Below are 21900 nucleotides of genomic sequence, written 5' to 3'. Positions count from 1 at the left end.
TCTCTTGAATCACCTGGCTGCTGTCCTCTCCTGGTTGCTGTATTGGCTGGTATCTGCCATGGTAGGACTGTTCCTGAGTGCCATGTACAGATGAGAGCAAACGACTGGGACAACATAACAGGCCAGGCCTTTCGCTGAACCGAGAACAGAAATCCTCCATGCAGGCTGTATGCTAGTTCTTGACAATTAAGAACAGCACCTCGGAATGAAACACATCTGTTTGATTGCCAGTGTAAAAAATGTATGATTTGGCCATGTTTTCTTACATCCCAAGGGGACACTCCTTTCTTCCTGTCCTTCCCCCAGTCTAAATCTTAAGCTAAAACCCAAACATCTACGTGGGAAGGTTTGGCGGGTTATTTAGAACTTCACTTTAGTCATTTTGTTAATTGAAAAGTCATTGCAGCCCCAGTGTCTTTGTAGGATTTCGGAGCTTTTTTCCTTTGCTTAGTCTGATATGCTGCTGGGAGGAGACACTGTTTATGATCCTGCTCCACTTTGTTAGAGTAGCAATAAATAAGGACCCAAGGCCTATTCTGGCTGAAGGGTGACCTCAAAGGGCTCTGACGATGGGTGTATCATCACATAGATGATTCATTTTGCTCTTCTTTTTCACTTAAATCAGTAATTGGCTGTGGCCACAGCATTGGGGGCATGAACTTGAAAGTTTCTCAAGTAAGTTCCAGTCGCACTAAGGAGGGGACTTGGAGCTTGTGGGCCTGGCTCACATGCATGATTTTGCTGAACCTCTGATCTGGCCAAGCTCTCCTCTGTGTCCTTGTGCATCCTGGACATGGAAGCAACCACATGCAGATCCTATCGCCAGCAAAACTGCGCTTCTCAAGATAACTGCAACACACCTGGCAACGTCTTACTATGCTTCCGCAAAGAGGCATGGTATAAATTTTTGTGCTTGCATCCCAGGTTCTGTAATGAGTTAGGAAACCTGCATTAACTAGGGCTGCGTTTATATGGATCGTGGAAAGACTTTTTTTTTTTAATAATAGAATTGGAAAGCAAAATTAAGCTGAGTTGTTTAGATGACTCACTTGCCGCATGAGCTGCTTCCAGCTCTAGATCTGGCAAACTCTGTATTTTAATAGCTGCCTTTTTATTGGTTTAAACATGGCTAAGTTGCAAAAAACCGTATGGAAAGTCAGTCTCTCATTGCTTTGCATGAAATACTTCTGAGTCACAGTCAAAACGCACTTTTTCATTTAGCCTGAGGTAACATCATGTGATGCTCGCAATCCTGTGTTTCAGCAATGATCTTCAAAGTTTTCCTCCCTATTAATTGGAAAACTCTTTGCCTTATCGCAAAGTAAAATTAAAGAAAGATACTAGATCAGTTTCTCCCAAAACTAAACAAAAGGTTTAGGGGCTTGTAAGGAAGTCTGAAAGGGTGTGACTCTTGTTCTGCAGCCTAGCAGCTGCACATCCTAAAAATTAGTGAAGCTGTACGTGAGAGCAGATTCAGATTGGACGTTACTCAACTGTAAGCTGCATGACACTGTTAGCTCTCCCAGAAAAATCAACCAGTCACGGTGTAAGGAAACCTCAGGGCTGGAAGACGGCTAAAATCCGTCTGGCGCAGGTCCGAGGTGGAGGTAGCTGCATCTGCTGGAGGCCTCTGCCTGCGAGAGCCAGTTGAGCAGCCGCAGCAGCCTACAAGAACTGCGACCGCCGCCAGGGAGGTATATGGGCTGTGGGACTTGCAGAGGAAGAAACATCTTTTTCTTTTGCTCCTGTTCAGGACGTTGTCTGGGTTCTGAGCTGGTCCCACACAGCCTGCTGACTTCACTCCGCATCTTGATATTAAAGATGACATAACTGGGAAAACCAGACTGGGTTAAACCCCCAACCACTGCTCTGTGATGTGTGACCAGCTAGTTAGTGTGAATGTCCTTCTCTGGCAGGGGAGGTTGTGGGAGTAAGGCAGAGTACAGACATGAGTATCTTAGATAGTAGAGGGCCAAGGTTAGGAGCCCAAACTCCCTGCGCTGTCAGCGGAGTTCGGTAAAGAGAGAGCGACTCGACTTCCCTGGCTCCCAGATGGCACAGGAGAGGCTCAGCACACCTGCATAAGGTGCCTGCAGCAGGTAATAACTTTCTTCTTTGCTGCCTTCTGCTTTGCCAAGTGATAGTTGAGGCAGTCTACAAGACTGGGGTGCAGAGCTACGATCAATTTTAGAAAACCCTAGTGCGATACAGTAGCTTTAAAAATATTGCCAAATGTACACAGTGGCTACATAAAAAGAGAAGAAAGGAAACTAACCTAAGTGAATTAAAGGGGAGAGAAAAAAACACTGGCAGCTATGAATCTTGCTCCAAACACAGCCTATATGATGTGCCCTGTCTGTGTTTAAGAGCAGGATTTAGCAAATGGTGCCTTGGAATAATGAGTGAACAATACCCCTCTGAATTTAATCAGAAACAGCTGTGCATAACTGTTCAAGGATCTTGCAAAACAATTGCATCACAAGCAAAAGGTTGAAACGCATCCGCTGGGTTTCAGAAGCCTTGATGCAAGCATTTCCAGGAACATGAACTTCCAGATTCATAACTCCCTGACAAAGGACACTGCCTCCCTGCTTACGTTTTGTCTTGTGTGATCTTAGGGTTTTAGAATGGTATTAACCACAGTATGGAAATGTCTGTTTGTCCAGCTACCCTATAATCTGGGTTTCATTCCTACAATATCTGAATATTTGAAGTATTTTAAAGAAATAAACCCATCTTTTCTGTTTTCCAGCTGGAAGATTTATCCTATAGGAGAAGAGATTTGGGGAAAGCAGGGAGTGGAAGAGGTGACAAATGGCGGGTGGGTGCGTGTGTGTATGTAATTCCCTGAAGTAAATGTTAGGCCTAAAGGAACTAGTTCTCAAAGTAATGTAGGTTTTTGTTTTGTAGTAAATTCAAGTCTATTAAAAGTTCATACTCCTGCTTGCTCATCCCCTGTAAGTCATTTAAGTAGCTGTCAGCACGATAGGTCCCAGCTGTAGGTGTGATATATAGACAATCAGATTTTTAGAAATTAAAGAACTTTTTTTATCGTGTTAGGACTAGAAGACTGATATGTTCTACAACAGATTTTCTTTGAAAACCATTAGCATCCTGATGCAGAGAAACTGAAATCTCCTTTTGGAAACCATACGGTCTTGCAAATGAACTTCAGACAGGAATCTGTTTATTGTTTGGCTACAGTAGGCTAGCAGGGAAGTTTTGAAGACAGGGTAGCTGAACTCTTTTTGCACGCACGCCTATGATATTTCAAAAAATTATGAGTATTTAATTGTCATATACATATTAACATACATAATCTGTGGGGCTTGCCTGGGACATGTTGGGCTATTCTGAGGCGTTCTTGGTCTGGCCAAACCCTAAGCTGGTCTGGTTTTGTTAGCTTTGCATTTGAAGCATCGCTGATTTTCTTTCAGCAATCTGCAAGTCCTTATCAGACTGCATGTAGCCTTGATATTATAAATAAGTTTAGTGCTATTGTTCCAAGTGGGGTTAGCGTGATTCCAGCAAAAGTTCAATTGTTTGCTCCATTCTCTTTCATAACTGTATTATTATTCATTAGGACATAGCAGCAGCATGTAGCAGTTCCAAATGACGCTGTGGACCCATTGCTCAGGACATAGGGCAACGTATGATGAAACAATCCCTGCTGCCAAGAGCTTAAAGTATTAGTTACGTTCAGTGGAAAAAATTGGATGTGGGAAACTGCAGTACTGGGAATGTAAGTGAATATAGGTGCCAGCACTCAAGTTGGCAAACAGGAGATGGAATAAGTGGCTAAAAGCCCCTTATTTCTCTTCTCATCTTCCATCTGCTAGATTAGCCCAGTGAGCTACTGCCTGTTGTACTTACTTGTCTCTGTAAAGGTTTTTTGCTGTATGATATACTGGAGACCAAATTAGCACTCACATAGCAACTAATTGTCTGAAAATTTATATCCAGTGTGCTCATCATCAAAGTTTTCAAGCATATAAATATATGTTCCTAATGTTTAAAAGGAACCACGTTGCCATATCATTTCACTATCAAGATAATTACATTATGCATATTTTAAAAAACTTATGGCTACATGAAAGCATTATACAAATTCTCATCTGTAAATGAGTGCTTCCTAAATAAATCCAAATACGAAATAAATTGCTTATGAAACCTAGAATTCTGATCACATGTCAAAAAGCTGGAGATTAATTATGATCTCAGCTTTCTAAACCCTCTAACATTTTTCCACTGATACAGAGCTGTGACTTCTGAAACACACTGTGTCATTCTTGTATCTGAAGTGAACAAATCAAACTGCTTCATCAGTAAAAGAATCCTAAGGTATGTGTTAAAAACCAAAACTCTAAAAATGCGAGTGCTTTTCTGGCTAGCAATTTTACAATGTACCAGTATATAAATAACTATGTACCGACATTGGTTTTGAGTTGAAAGCCAATCATTTTTATTTTGAAAAGCAGTAAGAGGACGTTTCAAGGGTGGTGTGTGACAATAATAGTGTCACTTTGCAATAAAAGGGGTTCCTGGACTCAAGCAGAGGACCCAGGCCCTCAGTTGGTAAAATCTATGGTACTCATATATTGAATGTGAAGTTACAGAGACTTTGGCTTAGTGGGTTCCTTCCTTAAATAATAGTTTGTTTGGGTTTTTTTTTCCCACTTGCTGCTCTTGAAGGAGATGCAGTTGTTAATGGAATGGCCTACAATTTTGGGAGACATTTCCACAACTTAGCGTGTTCCATCTCCATATTTGGCCCTGTACTTACTCCAAAAGGTGGCTGCAGTTCCTAGATCGTGAAACTGAACTAATAGCATCTTACATGTGTATATGAGGCCTGCATTGCCTCAGACATATCTTCAACACGTCCTTGATTTTAGAGAAAGGTGTTGGCGCAGGTCATCATCAATTACAAAGTCTTTTATATGAAGAGGTCTTTAGGGGTCTGTTCAGATACTGAGGAGATACTGAAGAGCAGTAAATCTGCCATCAAGGAGGTGAAAAAGTACAAGGAGAAGTGGATAGACAAAAATAAGGAGGGAGCAATCTTATAGAAAAAACTTTGGAAACAGTGTTCCACTTACACTCGTGGGGACAAAAGCCGTATTTGCCATCTGCATCAAAGTCTTTGGTTGTTGAACACCAGAGGAACCCATCACTGCGGCCTGCATCTGTGCAGCTGTTGTATTCCTTACCATTGAACCAGAAGGGGAATTTGCAGTATTCACCATCTGCGTTTCCATACTTCACTCTAACCACTGTAAAGAGAGCAGATGCCATGGTGAGACTAGTCACCACCTCCAGTTCCTGGAGGACACTGATATAGAAATGAAGCCTGGGTTTCTACTCTGAAATTCTACACTCTGCTGGTCTCTCTATTGGCAAGGTGATCATAGCTGAAATAATAACTGGTAATTTTGAAATTACATGGATATTACTCATTGTGAACTGTTAGAATGAGCAGTCCTTAAATTCAGCCCAGAAAAATATATGTTTTCGTTACTACAGCAACGCAAACTTACAAACATGCTGTTAATATATTTAGTAATTTAGCTTCTTTGGTGACGTGGTCTGAGATATTCAGTAAAATTTGAAAGATTCCAGGCAGGAGTTTGAGCGTGAGCTGAATATGCCTTGTGCCTCATAAACCACTTTGGTATTTCCGATTTGACTTGAATGAGATCTGCTGCTGCATTGGGGGATATGGTGGTAACGCAGACACACCTGGATCCCGGGGTTTAGTATAGTTTGTCACATGTAAACGCTTTTCTTAAGACTGCAGGACTGGTGCTATAATATATGTTAGCGTGCAGACAATCTACTTATCTGTAGCATTTTTTTAATGGCAGTAACTAATTGAACGTTTGTCCAGTACATCCACTAATACAGAGAACGGTTTCCTCATGTTCGTTGTGACTTTGAGGCAAGGGTCCAGCCCAATTACTACAGCTACTGGTCAGTGCTTCTGCTAAAGTTAAAAGAAAGCCCAAGACAGAATATGAGTATTTTGATGTTAAAGTTCAATTATTTTTTCAATTTGGAGGAGAGCTGAGAAAACTGGAATTTGAAATGAAAGACAAGCATGAGTTTGCATTCTTATTCTAAGTTTTGGAGATTATTTTACAATACAAAGAATTATTATTAGTAAGAAATGATTGCAGTGAAGCTTGAGCAGAAAAAATAGGTCCCAAACAACTAATACTTGGTCTAATTTGCCTAATCTCAGTGATATGCTCTGGATTTCAATTGTTCCCTTGAAAAGGGTATGGCCACCTGCCTGTTAAAGATTCTTGGGAGAAGTCCTTAATCCGCTATTTGATGTAGACTTTGTTTCAATCATCAGCATGATGGATTCGTAATTCAGTAGTTTTTGACAGATACCATGAGTGTGTAAATCCTTATTCAGGTGGCTGGTTCCATTTTTAAAAATTGGAGTCACAGCTTGAGTCACCTTAAAAGGGTATGTCTGCAGAAAAGCACTGAGCAGTCTGCCTTTTACAAATGAATTTAAAGGTGGTGTAGCTTGAGTACGCAAAAACTGAGGCACTCCATAGGCATAGCTTTGTACTTCTGTCACACTTTCTTAAGGTTGTGCAGCGTCAGGCCTATTATTAGTTCTGTTTTTCAAGGGGTAACAAGAGAGGAGCAGAAAGGGGAATCCTATGAAAAACTTGTGCAAGAATTACATAAACATTTTATAGAGAACAATTTAAATTGCAAGAATTAATTTTCATCTGTAGTAACATTTTCCATAACACTGACTGATAACTTAAACCATGTCAATGAAAACATTTAGCGCGGTGCCTGAAATGGCATTAAAACACAGCAGTTAACGGGCCATATGCTCAGAAACACTAAAAAGTTTGATACCTTGCCCCTCTCCAAGAGTCCACAGTTCATCATCATCAAAATGGGAGTCTCCTCCAATTCCTGGCCCTGGCGCAAAAGCGTGAGCCAGGAGACCGTCTTTGCCATCAAATGGATAGCCATCACCATGTTCTGCAGGAGAAAGCAAAGAAAAAAAGAGCGATTTCTGATGAGCTCAGCTCTGTCAGCATGTAATTGCGAATGCTAATTATCACGTGCACCCTTGTTCCCATCCAAGATAGCAGCAGCATATTCTGGTGAGTGAGTTTATTGGTATGGGCTGGGCTGGCAAGCCCCAACCTGAAGAGAAGAGGCCAATTCATACAAAGAGAACGTTAAGTGACTGTACTGCAGTTGTCGCGCCATGTTATTGTATATATCCGAAGTATTGTGGGAGGGACTCAAAAGGCAGCCAAGGCCGGTAAAGTATCGTATGCTGGATGTCTGAATGCGTACACAACGTTAAACACTGTAGATGAGAGGTATTTTCAGAGAATTAATGCCAGGCTGCAACACAGAGAAGGGAAAGCAAAGACAGGATTCCCTTTGCAGCTGCTCTTTTTGCAGCTACGCCTCGGCCTGCTGTGCTCTCTTTTCTTTGCATAGGGCACCAACTTCTTTAAGCAGGAAAGCAAATTGGCTGAGTGTTTCTCGGTAGTGAACCTGTGGAAGGCTGACTCTTACTCAGTGCCTTGGATCCCGTGAATGAGCTTGTCCCCCCTCCCCACTGACCACTCGGAGGTTCAGCCTGCTTGCAGGGCAACAGCATGTTAAGTAGCTCTCCTGTTATTACACTGTAGGCTTTTCTTGGAAGTACACCACATGTGGCTAAAGCAGGCTGGCAAGGGCATAACCCTAGTATTCATAGCTTTCCCACAGCACTGACCTGTGCATCAAAGCTGGCTGCCAGCATCTCCCGTTGCATCATTTCAGGCCTTTGGTCTGATGTCTTGCCATTTGACAGAAGCCCTAAATACACAGGCCTGATTCTGTACTCTGTTGCACTGATTTCATGCTGGGGTTGGTCTCTTGATATTAGTTTAGTTTATTCATTTCAGTTGGCTAATGTGTCAGTTGTCAAGGGCCAGTTTTTAACATACATTTACATGCTTAATTTGCATTCATTTCAAAGCATATTTTTTGCTTAAGAGAAAGCTTAGCAATGAATAACCTTGAGGAAGTCCCAAATCCTGTGAATCTGACATGCAGTGAAGTGATAAGAACGACTGAATGGGGAAGAAGCTTTTTTCCCCACTGTTTCTGAGCTGGCTCTAATCAGCAAATACTAAAACCAGCGGGAACACTTCTACTTTTGTAAGAGTTCATTTTTGAGAACCAAGCCAGTCTGGATGAGGATCTGAAGTTTTGAGTACTGTACAGAATCTCTGAAGCTTTTGAGGTCAACTCATCAGTTGTTAAAGTGAAGAAAACCAGCTTGAAATGGAGACTTCTACACAGAGCTCAGTTATTCTTCAAACTATTCACTTCAGTTCCAAGGTCTACCTCCCAAGTGATTAGCTGCACAAGAATCTTCATCGGTACTGAAAATTCTGTGGCTGTCCATAATAAGTTAAAATGCCCCGGGTATACACTGAAAAGCTATATATGTTCTTTCAGCAGAAACTAGAATTAATTTGGAAGATATGTAGAACTAGTATGAATTGTGTCACCTATCATGAGCTGGACCCAAACCAGAATTCAGTTTGAGGTCCATACTTTGAAATTCCTCAAGACTAAAGAATACGTTGCAAGCCTTCGTTCTGCTATGCTAAAGAGCAGAGATGAACTATGGAGTTAAAACTGGAAGTCACAAATCCATTTTTAAGGTCCAGCATGTTAGCCTCTCTTCCACTAACTCTGGAAGAACTGAGCAGAGAGTTATAAATAAAGAGCCTGATGGCATTCCTCTCTCTTCCATGGAGGGAAGCCAGTTCACATCATCTGAAGATCTGTACCAATATTTCCCAGTTCTATTTCTGATTGGTAAATTTAAAAATAAGATGTTGCCCCTAGCAATTCTCTTTTGGAAAGATAAATATAACATAAGGTTATTGTATAAATATTTCACTCTCTCTCTCTCTCTCTCTGTCTCTCTCTCAATTATAAGAAAGAAAAAAAAAACTTAGTGAAATTAGATCTTATCCTGTATGAGCCAAGTGCAGACTAGGACAAGGTTTGCCAGAAAGGCTCACGGGTAGTGCTTATTGAGGGTAGATCATTCCAGTACTGAGAAATAATGAAAGGAACAAAACCAAAAACATATGTAAAAATAGAAAAATATACCCCATCTGCCAAAATTAATCATAATGTCTGCTTCTCCATCATTTATTCGGTTAAATCTCAGCGGTGTGACATCACTCCAGACTTGAAAGGCTCGGGCAAAGGCATCATCTACTGTCTCGGGATCCAAATCTGGTGTATAACCTATAATCCTTAGAGGCAAAAGGAAGAGTTAAACAACAGGTAAACCCCCTCTCGGTATTTCTGGCTTATTGAACAAAACGCAGAGTGCCCTGTGAAACCGATTGAGGGGTGAAACCACTGCATATAAGATCTAGATTTCCCCTGGTCCAGAAGGGTGTTTACTTGTGGCATTTAATGTTTATTTTGCTTCAAAATGATACAGCAGCATAAAGAAAAATGATTATATAGCCAGAGGCTGTGAAACTTGCAGGCCAGTGCAAGCCTTGCATGCCTTGACCAAAATATTTGGGATTTTACATTAGTGCTGAGGTGCTAGAAAGACAACACCTGATGGTCTTTTGCTCCACTGAGATTTACATTTTCGTAAACTTTTTAAAGACTTTGCAAGTCTTGCTCACTTTTTAGACTTGAACATATAAGCACATCCCTGATTTGTCAGAGCGCTTGAGCCTCCTCTGTGTCGGAAGAGAGTTCAATATAGTTCTGAAGGTTTCTAGAATGGATTGTTTTGCTCTTTAGTGAGACAACAGCCCTTCTCCCTCACCTTCCTAGGTAGCTGTATATTGTTTCATGGTAAATGAATGTTAATCCTTCACCAGCGTGCCAATTACATTGCCAGTAGAAAATACAGGGAAGCAGCAGAAGAAGGCAAAAGCACATAAGAGGAAGTCGTAGACTTGACCTGACAGAGGGGCAAGCTCATAAGTACGTTGCTTCCTTTTTCTTGCTGTATTCTAGTTGGACTTATTAGTGCCTTATATTGCAGCCAGCTAACCTCCCTCTAAGGAGAAGCTTCCCACCCTTTGCTGCTGCTGCACGTAATGAATGAAGCTACTTTGTGCCTAAGGAAATTGTTATCAGAGGAACGTATCAGTATGAGGAGGCTGGAGCGCGACCGCAGTCCGACAGTCAGAGTCCGTTAGACTAGTTGCAGAACGCTTTGAGTCGTAACTAGCAAAGAAGCACCAGACCAAGCAAAGCAGCTAAGACAAATCTACTCTTGCTTGCTCTCGCCGATGCTAAAGGTTTGTTCCTGGACGCCTAAGCCAATGGGATTTTTTATTATTGACTTTAATGAGAGCAATATTGGTCCCTAATTCTTTAGGGTAGTAGTAAGATATGAAAACATGTCAAACCTATTGCAGTAGGCATGTTACTTGACCTATAGCTAGTGGTCATACGTATGTGCTCAGTCTGTGACAAGTGTGAGGCAATGTGGGGCTGTTTCAATCCCTGAATGGTTTATGTTAGTCTAGCCTTATTTCATGGGTGGTTGAAATGCCTTGTACTTGCCACAGTCAAGAGTATGGAAACAAGATTAAGTAAGTACAGTTGTTTACTGAACTGGGGTAACTTGACTGCTCTTAGTCATTAGAGAATTTTATGGTCATAAATGAGACTTTTTAAACTGTTAGGAATAATGGGCATAATGAATATACCATTTTTTACTTCTTTTTAAATTTTTAAGTTCCTCACGTAGTTAGAGTATTAGGTCTTTCGGTTAGATTAGATGTTAGATTTTTAACATGAAGAGTTAGTTTTAGAGGAGTTAATAAACTCCTGCAGTTTATTTAGCAGTGTTTACTCCCGTTGCTGCTGACCATTTCTCATTTACAGCTGGTTACTTAAGTAGAATTTTATTTCATCTAGTTCCTGACTGTTGAAAAGTATAACATGAGAGACCAATCAACAGCAACTGGTAAGTGAGCAGTAGTGTTATTTCTTCTATTTTAAAAAGTGTTTGATGACCTCTGTTTTCATGACTGCTGAATACAGAGGAGTTGGTCCTCCTACACATGCTCTGCAGTTGCAAAATACTCTTGCCCTGCTGAGCGGACGGGTCGGTGGGGTACTTGTGCTCCAGATCCCTCAGGATGCTTGCAGCAGAGCACAGAACAAAACCAACATCTCATTTTCTCAACCAGAACCATGAAGTTGAGCTTTAGATTATTATTCCTTAAATTTTACAATTTGAAATTTCAGAGGTATTTGCTTGAGCATCCAGTAATTATCCAAACACAGAGGTAATCATTCAAGAAATCCTATGTGGCCTACCAAGCACTACCATACATCTGACTACTCCATTTAATTGGTTCTTAAAAGCAGTCTATTGTTATACGTATGCGTAACAACCAACAGTGCTAGCCAGTACCTGTACGTTATATGATTTTTTTCCCATTTTGGTTTTCTTGGAAAGAAGTTGTAATTGGCCACATCTGGATTACCACAGCGCGGTTTCTTCATCGTCTCAATAGTATTTTGATCCAAATCTCCAGTTTCAGGCAGCCCAAAAAATTTCTGCATTTTCTTCAAAGTATCTTTCAGTACAAATAAATTGCAATTGTCTTTTGGGCACCCATAGTATTTGTTCAGGTATTGCTTGGAAAAAAAAAAAGGCACAGAACAAAGACTTTAAAATTCATAAAGGAGAGAATTAATCACTATGAATAAATACTGCAATTCCATGTCAACTTTCACATCTGTAATTTGCAAGCTTTCTTTTGAAAATTACTATTATTAGTAACTGAGTGAGCAGCAGAATCACCTTAATTGACATAAACCATCCTTGATCACACAACATTGCTAATTAAGCAATCATTCCCTCTAATAGCTATCACCTTTACTTAATGAATTGCTTTATTAATAAGTAGAGCATAGAGCTTTAATGTAGAACTACAAAGTAAAAATGATTTTATCTTTTTTTGGTTTCTTTATGATGTATAAATCTGCTTACAGTTTTAGATTTTGTATATTTTTTTCTCCTGGAAGACTCTATGGATTATGAGGGTCTTGTCAAGTTAAGGTATCAAAGAAACCTCACAAATGAGACCACATTAATTGAGAAGAAAAAAACACTGTTTTTAAACTGCATAGAGCTATTTGAATGTTGTATGTGTTTGCTCTTGAGTCAACCATCGCACAGACCTGAGGAAGAAAGTCTTTGACAGTGTTTCAATCACCTGGATACCTTTATCCCATCAATGTCTGCTTAATATCTTCACTGAGTCCTCTAACAGATGATGGTCTTTCTGATACATCTTTAAGGTGACAGACCACAAAATTATCTCTTCTTAGAAAACAGTAGTCATAAAGGTTCAAAAAGGCAGCGCAAATCCATTTTGTCTAGTCTTTTCTATAATAATTTTAAAAGCACAGCTCTATCCCACTTCCATTTCATTCAGTATGACCTAATCAGCAGGAACAGCAGTAGTTTGAAAAAAAAAAAAAAAGTGAGCCCAAGAGCTAGGAGATGTCAGTTCCTCCCTTTTAACCATTGGAGGTGATTTGCAGACACCGCCAGGTGTGCTGTGTAAGTGCAGTAAGTCCGCCTGTGACGGCGGAGGAGCTGTGGCTTAGTCTGTTCCCTGGCAATTGCTCCAGGTAAGCAGCCGTGTCCTTCAGATGCGTATTGCTGCGTCGCGTACTTCTGTTAAACTAAACTGTAGGTACACAGCTGTGGTCTCAAATATCCATACGTGATCACCACCTTCTGTGCAATACAAAGTGACCTCACCCAAACAACTTAGTATTTTTTCCCCATAACATCAAATGTTGACAGACTGACTGTGGACTTCTTGGGGAAGGGACCAACCCTGAGAGCCTGTCTGGCAGTCTGTAGCCCGAGGTGACAGCTGCCATAACAACCTACTCATTCAAACTAAAAAGAATGACCCCGAAAAAAAGCAACCAACAAAACTTCCAGGTGTATCCTTCCACCTGGAAGGATAAATCCTTTTTCAGCTCTGCTCTTAACAGGGGAATAGCAAAATGTGGCTACGCAACAGGCTGCCTGCTAAACAGAGGTCAAGATTTACTGAAGTTGTTACACCATTTCCTTTGGAAGGTCCTCCATCCATCTACTGGCTGAGCACAGACTGCGCTTACTCTTTATGTTTTTTGTAACACCTTCTTCTGATGGGGTATTCCTCCAGTGGAGACAGCTGCACTAGCAAGCAGCGGGCACACACATCCTGTACCGGCTTCACCTTTGCTGTGACTGAGTTTCTTCTGGCTTCTCATAGTTAATGGGGCCGAGTGGCATGATGAGAAGTGCGTTAAGAGCACAAACAGGCCAGTTTGCAGGATCTATTATGATTTTAATCTCGAGGTACTTTTGACATATTATATGATGCTTCTGTCTGTATCTCCCAGTGAAGTACCGTGACACAGAACAGACCACATATCAGGACTGAAGTTTACTGAAGCAGCAGCATACTGCTCTTGCCATTTTTGGTTTGGGAGCATGATAATATAAAGCAATATAAAATGAGGCATGATAAAGAATTTTATTTCCTAGGATTATAAATATAAACCTAAGCCCTCTCAGTTTTTCCTAAAATGGTGATTTTACTGAAGATGAGAAATGAACATAACCAGCTGTTCTAGGAGAAGAGAATCCTGAAGAAAATTTAGTGTCTCTGTAAACCACATGTTGGCCTACGCTGCAAACTGCAGTTTCCCCGGAGTCAGCAGGGAGCTGTGGTGATCTGGAATTTAGATCCAGCCCGTTAATGAAACAGGGTCCAGCTGCAACACAGCAATTTGTGTCCTGCTCCTGAGTACTGGGGCTGCTCACACGGAGGGGCTGAGGGAAAGGCAGCCAGTTAGCGTCACCCAAGAATACTGCACCAAAGACAAAGAAGAGCTGCAGTGTTAACACAGCTTGTAATTTTCCTCGGAGTACACATAATAAATAGGTTGTTTGAGAGAAATAAAGATGAGAGGAGACGTGGATTGCTGTAATTGAATAAAAGCCTGACTGTGTCTAAGAAAATAGATTATTTAAGCGTGGTTAAATTACCGTTAGACATGTGTGACCCCACTCTCCTCTCCCACACACGCAGCCCCCATCCTCTGGTTGTCATGCTGCCAAGGCAAAACCCTGGATGATTTTAAGTGCTGAGGAGAGCCCTTTTGGGGTCAGTTTGTCTGCTTTTCCTAAACTTTCTGCCGCTTCCCCCGCCCCCCTGTCTGCAGATTCTCGCTCTATCCCCCCTCCGACCTCCCTTAACCTGGCAAGGTTTCCCAAGATGCATACCAGCTCCTAAAGAAAAGTGACCAACTTTCAACCCTTTATATGATAAAATAAGAATAATTTATCTCAATCTTCCTTAAAATGGAGTTACTGCTGAAGAAGAGAAATGTCTATAATTTACATGCTAAAATAAGGATAATCCATCTCAATCTCCCCTTAAATGGACTTCTCCATAATGTCATTTTTATGAAGGTCCACAGGGCTAAAATAAGGTTAGAATAAAATGCTGTAGAGCTATAGCTGTAATTTCCTAATGTCACATTCAGAAACCTAAACTCCTTTTTTTGTTCCAGATCGAATTTAGAGAAGAATATGTCTTCAAAGCTGTGATAAGATTTTTTTTTTCAAACTTAGAACTAGTCATTATGGCTTCTGAAACTCGAGCCAGCTTTCGGCTGTAGTTGCTCCTTAAAGCTGTGCTTATGCAATGCATGGTAAACAACCTGGAAAACAAAATTCTGCAAAGCTATGTGCTGCATGCATTAAGCCCAGTTTTATGTAAGTGTGCCTCCGCAACCTTCCGTTCTAAATGGTTTCAGTCAAATCTTATATGTATCTTTTTGCCCTTCTCCCCTCTTAACTGTTGGAGTCTTTTGACTATAGTCACAGTGATTTAGTGAAATTATTTTGTATGTTCGGACTTAAGGCAAAAAAAAAAAAAACCAGACTCTTTGTTGGCTTTAAAAATTTTAAGAGAGGAAACGTTACTTGGCTCTAGTTTTTACTTTTGAAAGCTGATACCTTTGCTAGCTAGCTTGCTCTTCCAGAGACTCCAGCGAGAGAATGCAACAGTCGTTTCCTAGCCTCTGCTCAAACAAGAAAGAAACATCTGCTTATGAAGAACAATAATAGAAATCTGAAGCAAAGACGAAACCAAGACTTACCACTGCTAGTTCTTTGTCTGTTTTTGGAGTGCTGTCTCCAGGAAACTTAATGATTGGTGACGGTGCAGCTAAAGTTTTGCTAAAAAGATAGACGTGGATTAATAGTACTTTAAAAATGAAGCCAAAGACAATGTGGGTCTTCATTCTGCCTAAACTTGCGCTATTCTCCTTGGAGAGAGGTTTTCCCGACCGGTTACTTTAGCTGCACGGTACACCAGTTGCTTATCTGCACATCTTAGCTCTCTGCACCGTTTTCTCTTTTGCTTGCTCTAGCAATTCCTTTGTATGTTTAAAACATCCAGATGCGCAGCCTCAAGCTACCACAAGAGGAAGTCTGAAAACTAGTGGAAACATGAGAAAAGGGCAGTTACGATTTGAGATTGCTGTGATTTTAAGGTAGCAACAGGCAGATACTTATTACTGCTGAAAGAGGCCACGTTTTCTCCTTGTTTGCATATGTGAACACATTTAGTTATGCCAGAGAGCAGCAAAGGGCAAAATCTAAGCTAATGTTCAAGTGTCCTGGGTTCATTTTACGTTTTAAAAAAATGCCTAAACGTTACTTTCTCGGCTAAGCATTTGTATTATTTTTTAGCCCCTTTTTTTGCCACAGACATGAGAATCTGCTCTAGTTGTATGTGCTTTCTCTCCTTTCAGTCAACATTTTGATTACAGATGTTGAGGCAGAGCGTGCAGGGAGCGGTGGAGCCGCGCGAGGCTGCGCTGCCCGTCCGCTCCCGCCTAGGCTGCGCGGGCTGCAGGGCTGCGTGCGCAGGGCTCCCAGGCGCTTGGCATTCACCTTGCGAGCTTGGTCTGTCACCTTCCCCTGTCTCTCTATGGAGTAAGAGAGAACCGGGCAGATTCGGCAAATACAAATGATCTCCAGCAGTTGATGTCGGGGGAATTGTACCAAATTCTCGACTCGCTTATGCAGGAGGTTGGTCCATTGCTGTAGCTGCCTTAGTCAAAGCACTGGTACAAATGTGGCCATCGTCACAGACAGTCTTCTTATTGTTTCGTTCATAATATCGCCAGCTTTGAGATGTTACTGCAAGCTGAATGTTTTTTTAGCTGAATATCCTTAATCTAGGGGCTTGGCTCATGACTCTCTAAGACTGGAGGCTGGCAGTTCTGCATGAATGAAAACTGTGTTCTAGCCAGCCACATGTCACAGAACCGGGGCTATTAACCCTCATTCCCACCACCAAGGTTCCTCTGAGCCGTGTGTCAGCACAGAGGTTGCTACGGCTTTCCTCTGAACGTTACCGGTGACAGCTTTGCGGATATGACTCTTGTTACCAAATAGGTCTGTTAATGAAAAGGAAATACTTTGCGGCTATTTGGTATTTATTCATAATATTTTGTTATTTGATTGAAAATATTTAATATTTACAATTCTGTGATTTACTCTAATATCAGTTTTGCTACCTACACCCGATCATCCCTGAACTGAGTAGTCTTACAAGGGCAAGGGTTTCGGACTGTGGGCCAGGTGGTTCAGAGAGAAAGCGCTAGCTGAAGCATTTGCTGCTCAAAGAATTCATTCGGATGAAAATCAACCACTGCAGTTGTATGGCCCCTGGGTGAATCAGCTGTGGGAAGCAGCACTTAACACGCAGGAGAGGAAGAGGAGTTAAAAAACTTCAAATGCAGAGCGACCTTTCTGTGTAAAGTAGCTTTGCGTTTAAGCCCCTCTCATCCTTCCATGTGCGAGTCCAGTGGCACCAGAGTTAAATGAATGAACAGCTTTCCCCTAACGGTTCAGCTTTGAAATTGCATCTCCTTTTTCAACCTCCTCTTCAGCAAAGAAAGCAGTCACTTCTAAGAGTTGCCTTAATCAAGAGCAATTCTGAAAATTTGATCCGGTTTTTCCACAGCCCGGCACTTGGTTCAGGGAAACGACTCTCCTGCTTTGTTTATGATGACAGCTCCTGTTTGCGTTTGGCCACAGGAAACTGGAAGAGAACAAAAGCTAAGGAAGCCTTCACTGCATGTGCCAAGTCACTCTTAGCTTATCCTTAATTAAACAAGTAAAAATATTACATGTTGCATCACAAAGTTGTGCAGTAGGCCAGAGGCTGTTGTAAATCTTAAGAGCATAAGAACTATCTCATTTTCATAAGAATTTTAACTTAATTTATGGTAGCTTGGTAGCTTTCATTTTGAAGGGTACTATAATGAAGCCATTTAAAGCTAAATGTGTCCTGGCACATTCCTGTTACGCTCATAAACCTCACTGAAACCTAATGAACACTCCAACATGCTCCTTGTGTCCTAATGAACATAGCCGCAGAAATGGATGAAGCCACTTGGGAATGGTCTGTGAGACCCTTGCAGTTTGAAAATCTCACTATATTTTGTTTCTTAACTTTGCTGGCAGGGAGAGGACCTGGAGGTCACCTTTTAAACAAATTACCTCAAGAAATGAGGAAGGCAACAGAAACCATACAGACTTGCAGTGGAATGCTGTTTCTCACCTCTGGTTGCAATTTTGCTGGCAAACTACTTTGCTGGTGCTATTTCAGCTAGTGAGCAGTGAAACAAATTATGTTCAGTTAGGAAATATAATAAATAATAGAATATTGGGTTTGTGAGTACTGGGTAAACCCATATATTGACTTTATGATCATTCAGTGAAAGGCCTTTTTATCTGTGACCGCTTGAGATCAGTAATAGTTTACAAGATCGTAACTGAGGTGCCATCTTCAGGTAATCAAAGCAAATTAAATGCTAATGACGCTTCTTTGTGAGAGAAGGAGTTCTGCCATGCTATGAGTAAATTCTGGTTTAAATATTTCTTGTCTACTCACACTTTTTGTTAAGTTCTGTGGGATCATCCTGTCCTCAGCGTGCTTTGTAGGTGATTTTCTTCCGCCTGGTTCTGCAGTGCTGCTGAATCCCGTGAATAGGGAAATTCTGCCCAAATAGGGAATTTCAGACCTCGTAGCTGGCCCTGCTTTCAGCTGGGGTGGGACGAGATGAACGAGATGTTACAGCCTGACTTATTCTGTGATCCTACCAGCCTTTCTGAATTTGAAATGACATGGCACAATCTGCATTCTGTTCTCTGACTAGATAAGCTTAAAACCAGGCAGAATCTGAAGCATTTAAATTGATGCCTTTTGACGAGTATAGATTGAGAGTTTGACTACTGTTATTATTTACTTCATAAACATTCCTTAACCCTCTATACTCTGCAGAGATTATCTCCTATATAGACTACTGACTACTGAATAGATTCATGGAAGTTAAAAAGGGGGAGGGGGGGAAGAAAAACCAGAGGAAGAGGACCCACTGAGAAGACACATCTAGCAACTTTATGGAAGAGCTGAAAGAGAAACCTAGATCTTTTTTTCTCTTAGCTTAATGCTCAGTCTGTAAAATATTTTGTCTATGTACATATTTATTACCTCTGGATTAGCTACAGAAAGCGAACACAGTTATAATTACAGCTACACCTTGTTTTTATTTGTGGAAAAATTTTACTTCAATGTTGCGTGTAGCTTCCATACCAAGGAAGAAATGTATGTTATATGCCTGGTCTCTCCTGATTCAGGAGCGAGGAACCCTGCTCTCCGGTTAACCAGGTTTGTTTCAGGTTAGAACTGCTCCATATCCAAATTTTAGAGCCACCTACTTTATGAGTAAGATGCCAGCTTTGCTTTTTAAATGCCTACTTTTATGCATTAATAGGAACTGTATGGCAGAAACCACACATTAAGGCGATGTCCGATGCCTCTTTTGAGGACATACTTCAGGAAGAATGGCAAAGAGGGAGTCATCATGTCTTGCGTTATTAAGCTGTAAGCTTCATATCTCAGTAGGTTGAACTGTGATAACAGACACATGCGCATGTATTAACATGGTGTTTTTATCAGAGGATTTTTCTGTTTTCAGAGCATTATTTTTGAAGTGATTCAGGAGTGCTCAGCAGTTTCAGGATTAGACTTCAGGTGGTGTTCTGGGTAATTTGCTGACAGAGTAAGTCATCCCAGAAAAGCACTGTAGCAACTCCTACTGTCACTAATTCCAAACTTATGTCAAAAGCTGGTGATTTCCTTGTGGTTCCAGAGAAATATGTTAGGTGGAGTGTCAATGAGCACAGTTCATGGGAGGATAATGGATTTATTCTTAGTGGGCTTCTCATTATTCTTAGTGCGTTTTCATGTTTTAACTTGAAAACTTTTACTAGGCTAAATAAATAAATAATTATCAGGAAAATTAAGGTTGCAAGAAAGTGCCTGATCATCTGATGACAGAGTCACCTGCCCATAACAGGGTGGAGTGGAGGGTGAATCTCCAAGTAAGCTCTTGCTATACTTACATATCCCCTTCTTGCATTTGCTACTTCTAGGTTCTGAGCTGTCAGTTTATAGCTTCCCATTTAGGAAACAAACCAACCATTTGATTAATGAAGATGGACCTGCATAGATTTTAGCAGAATTCTTCAAAAAGAAATCAAATGTTAAAATCAACAGCAAATTGTCAGAGTTGCGCTCTAAGGGTGTTTCATGAAGAACTTCTAAGGGAGTGGGAGACCTGAAGCTTAGGTGATGGAGAAGTTTGCCTGGGCTTGAGGAAAGGTGCCCTTGGGGCTGTCCCAGGTCCAGTTTATCCAGGTCTTTGGCTCCTTCTCAATTTGCCAGGATTGCCTTGCAACTCCTTTTTCTGTGCCCTGATCCTGTTCTGCAAGTTCTTCTGGGTCATCACTCCAGTGCCTCCTCCCTTCCTGTCTGAGGAAGAGGAGTTTATAAGGATGGGGAAAACCAAAGAGCTCCGGGAAGAAAGCCTGGGATTCACCTAAGCTAAAGGAAGCTGACACTGTTTCCCATGTCTGGCTTGTAGGCCACTGCACTTCTAGCAAAGCTTCCAGAGTGGTGCCAGCCTGAAGCTCAGCCAAACCTGGGATGCACTCACTTGTCTACTCACTGCTGCTTCCTTAGGGATACCGCTGCTAAAGATGGACCATCTGTGCAGATAGTAATGCCAGTATACTAAGGGAATACATCTTTTTTTCTGGGTGTTTTGCACCAGAGAACAATAAGCTGCAAGTACCTGCCACCTGCTTTATTCTGTGCCTGCAATACCAATTGCTGCAGTTGACTGATGGTGACGTGTACCTGTGTAGGAATAGCGAAAGGCATCGTGTTAGCAGTTTATCCATTACAGGAAAGATGTCTCTAGGAAGCAATGATTAGCCAGAGCAGGCCCCATTTGACTTTAAAAGGATTAATAACTTCAGCAAGAGCTCATTTACATTGCAGTCAAGGGAGCTCACCTAAGACTCGTATGCTGAAGAGTTGATCCAAACAGGGAGCGTAAGACTTAACTGTCCACGTCATTTATATCTGCCTTATCTGGATATCCTGTCTGCCTGCTCAGTGCTGGCTCAAACCCCTGTGATCCACATTCACAGTATCCGACCGCCACATGAGGGAGTCTTTAAACTGTTGGAAATCTGTGTGGGTGGGTGGAGGGATGAGGGGGCACAACGTACAAAGGGCCAGCAGTTGGTGCCAGATGTGATTTTCAGCATTTAAGGTAGCAATTATATTTTTGCTTTTGTTTCTCTCATCTCCTCTGTTTTGGGAAGTTAGGTCCTAAGGACATGAAGTTCCATTGACACATGGATTTGGTTTGTTAGCTTGCTGCTAAATTAGAAATGAATTTTTGGTAATTCTGTTACTCTGGACAAGGCATTTTCCATTGCATATGTTCATTATACTGCTGTCTGAAGCAGAAATTCCAGCCTGTGTCCTCAGCTGCTGTCAATTGCCATTGCAAAGCTTCTGTTGGGTGAATTGGTTCAGCGGAACTACGCTGAGCGACTTCAGTCGAAACCCCAGGCCAAGCTTACGTGTGGCACCAGCGCCAACGTCTGTGTGCCTACCTAACGCTGGCACACACTCGAGGGAAGCTTCAAAGTGCAAACTCGGTTGAGAAATTTCTGTCATCTCTACACATTTTCCTATTTTTCAGTTTTTTAATTCTGAGCAGCGTAGTTCAGACCTCCTTTAATTATTTAGTTTCAAGTATCTGGTACGACAAAATGAGATCGTCTGAGTTCGTTTCACTTGAATTTGTGGCGTTCTGGTTATTCGTTGCTGTTGAACATTCTACTAGCTAGTTAATTCAGAAATTCTGAGGCCTGCACAGATTTCGTTACAAACTGATTTCCACTACTCCTCCTTGGTCGTTGCCCGCTCTTCTCCCCAAAATTTCAATCATTAATGTAATAGATATAAAAATAAAATATATATTCTAGGTGTCTGTTTAGACACTGGTTATAGTAAGCAGCAAATGCCTGAGCTATTAACTGTTAAGGTCACTAAGAGAAATGTGTCTCTGGTGAAAATTCTGCCAGTGAGCGAAATAGCGAAAGTATGGTACTTTCATGAAAAAAGCCATAGTTTAATAAAGCAAGGGAGAGATTGTACTTTTTTTTTTTCATCCAGTGTGAACATACTTGGGTCTCTTTGGCCTTCCTTTGAAGACGTAGGCCTTGCCGATGCTTTCAAAGAAGAATAGAAGTTTAACTCTTACCAGAATTTTTCCTTCAGTACCACTGGGGAAAGACACTTAGCAAATGAAAAATGCAATGACTTGCTTATTTTGTAAGAGAAAGTGAGGGAATGGTGTTTTGGCGAAGCTTTGTGAAATTGCCCTGCTAGCTCT

At 41.3% G+C, this 21900-nt stretch overlaps 1 protein-coding gene across 1 annotated transcript in view; it reads right to left on the bottom strand.

The window, feature by feature from the left end:
* MMP2 (matrix metallopeptidase 2) overlaps nucleotides 1-15590 on the bottom strand; it is a 35044-nt gene extending 19454 nt beyond the window's left edge. Inside the window, exons 1-5 of the mRNA XM_009678294.2 lie at nucleotides 15226-15590; nucleotides 11459-11685; nucleotides 9166-9314; nucleotides 6886-7014; nucleotides 5100-5273 (exon numbers count right to left, since the gene is read on the bottom strand). Of these exons, the coding sequence (XP_009676589.1) occupies nucleotides 5100-5273; nucleotides 6886-7014; nucleotides 9166-9314; nucleotides 11459-11685; nucleotides 15226-15369 (823 nt within the window). The 5' untranslated portion in view covers nucleotides 15370-15590. The remainder of the gene's footprint in view (nucleotides 1-5099; nucleotides 5274-6885; nucleotides 7015-9165; nucleotides 9315-11458; nucleotides 11686-15225) is intronic.
* Nucleotides 15591-21900: the final 6310 nt, after the last annotated feature.

The sequence above is a fragment of the Struthio camelus genome, chromosome 10 (assembly GCF_040807025.1).
Source record: "Struthio camelus isolate bStrCam1 chromosome 10, bStrCam1.hap1, whole genome shotgun sequence".
Classification (NCBI taxonomy): domain Eukaryota; kingdom Metazoa; phylum Chordata; class Aves; order Struthioniformes; family Struthionidae; genus Struthio; species Struthio camelus.
Note: the sequence above shows the minus strand (reverse complement) of the source record. Positions and strands in the feature narration are given on the sequence as shown.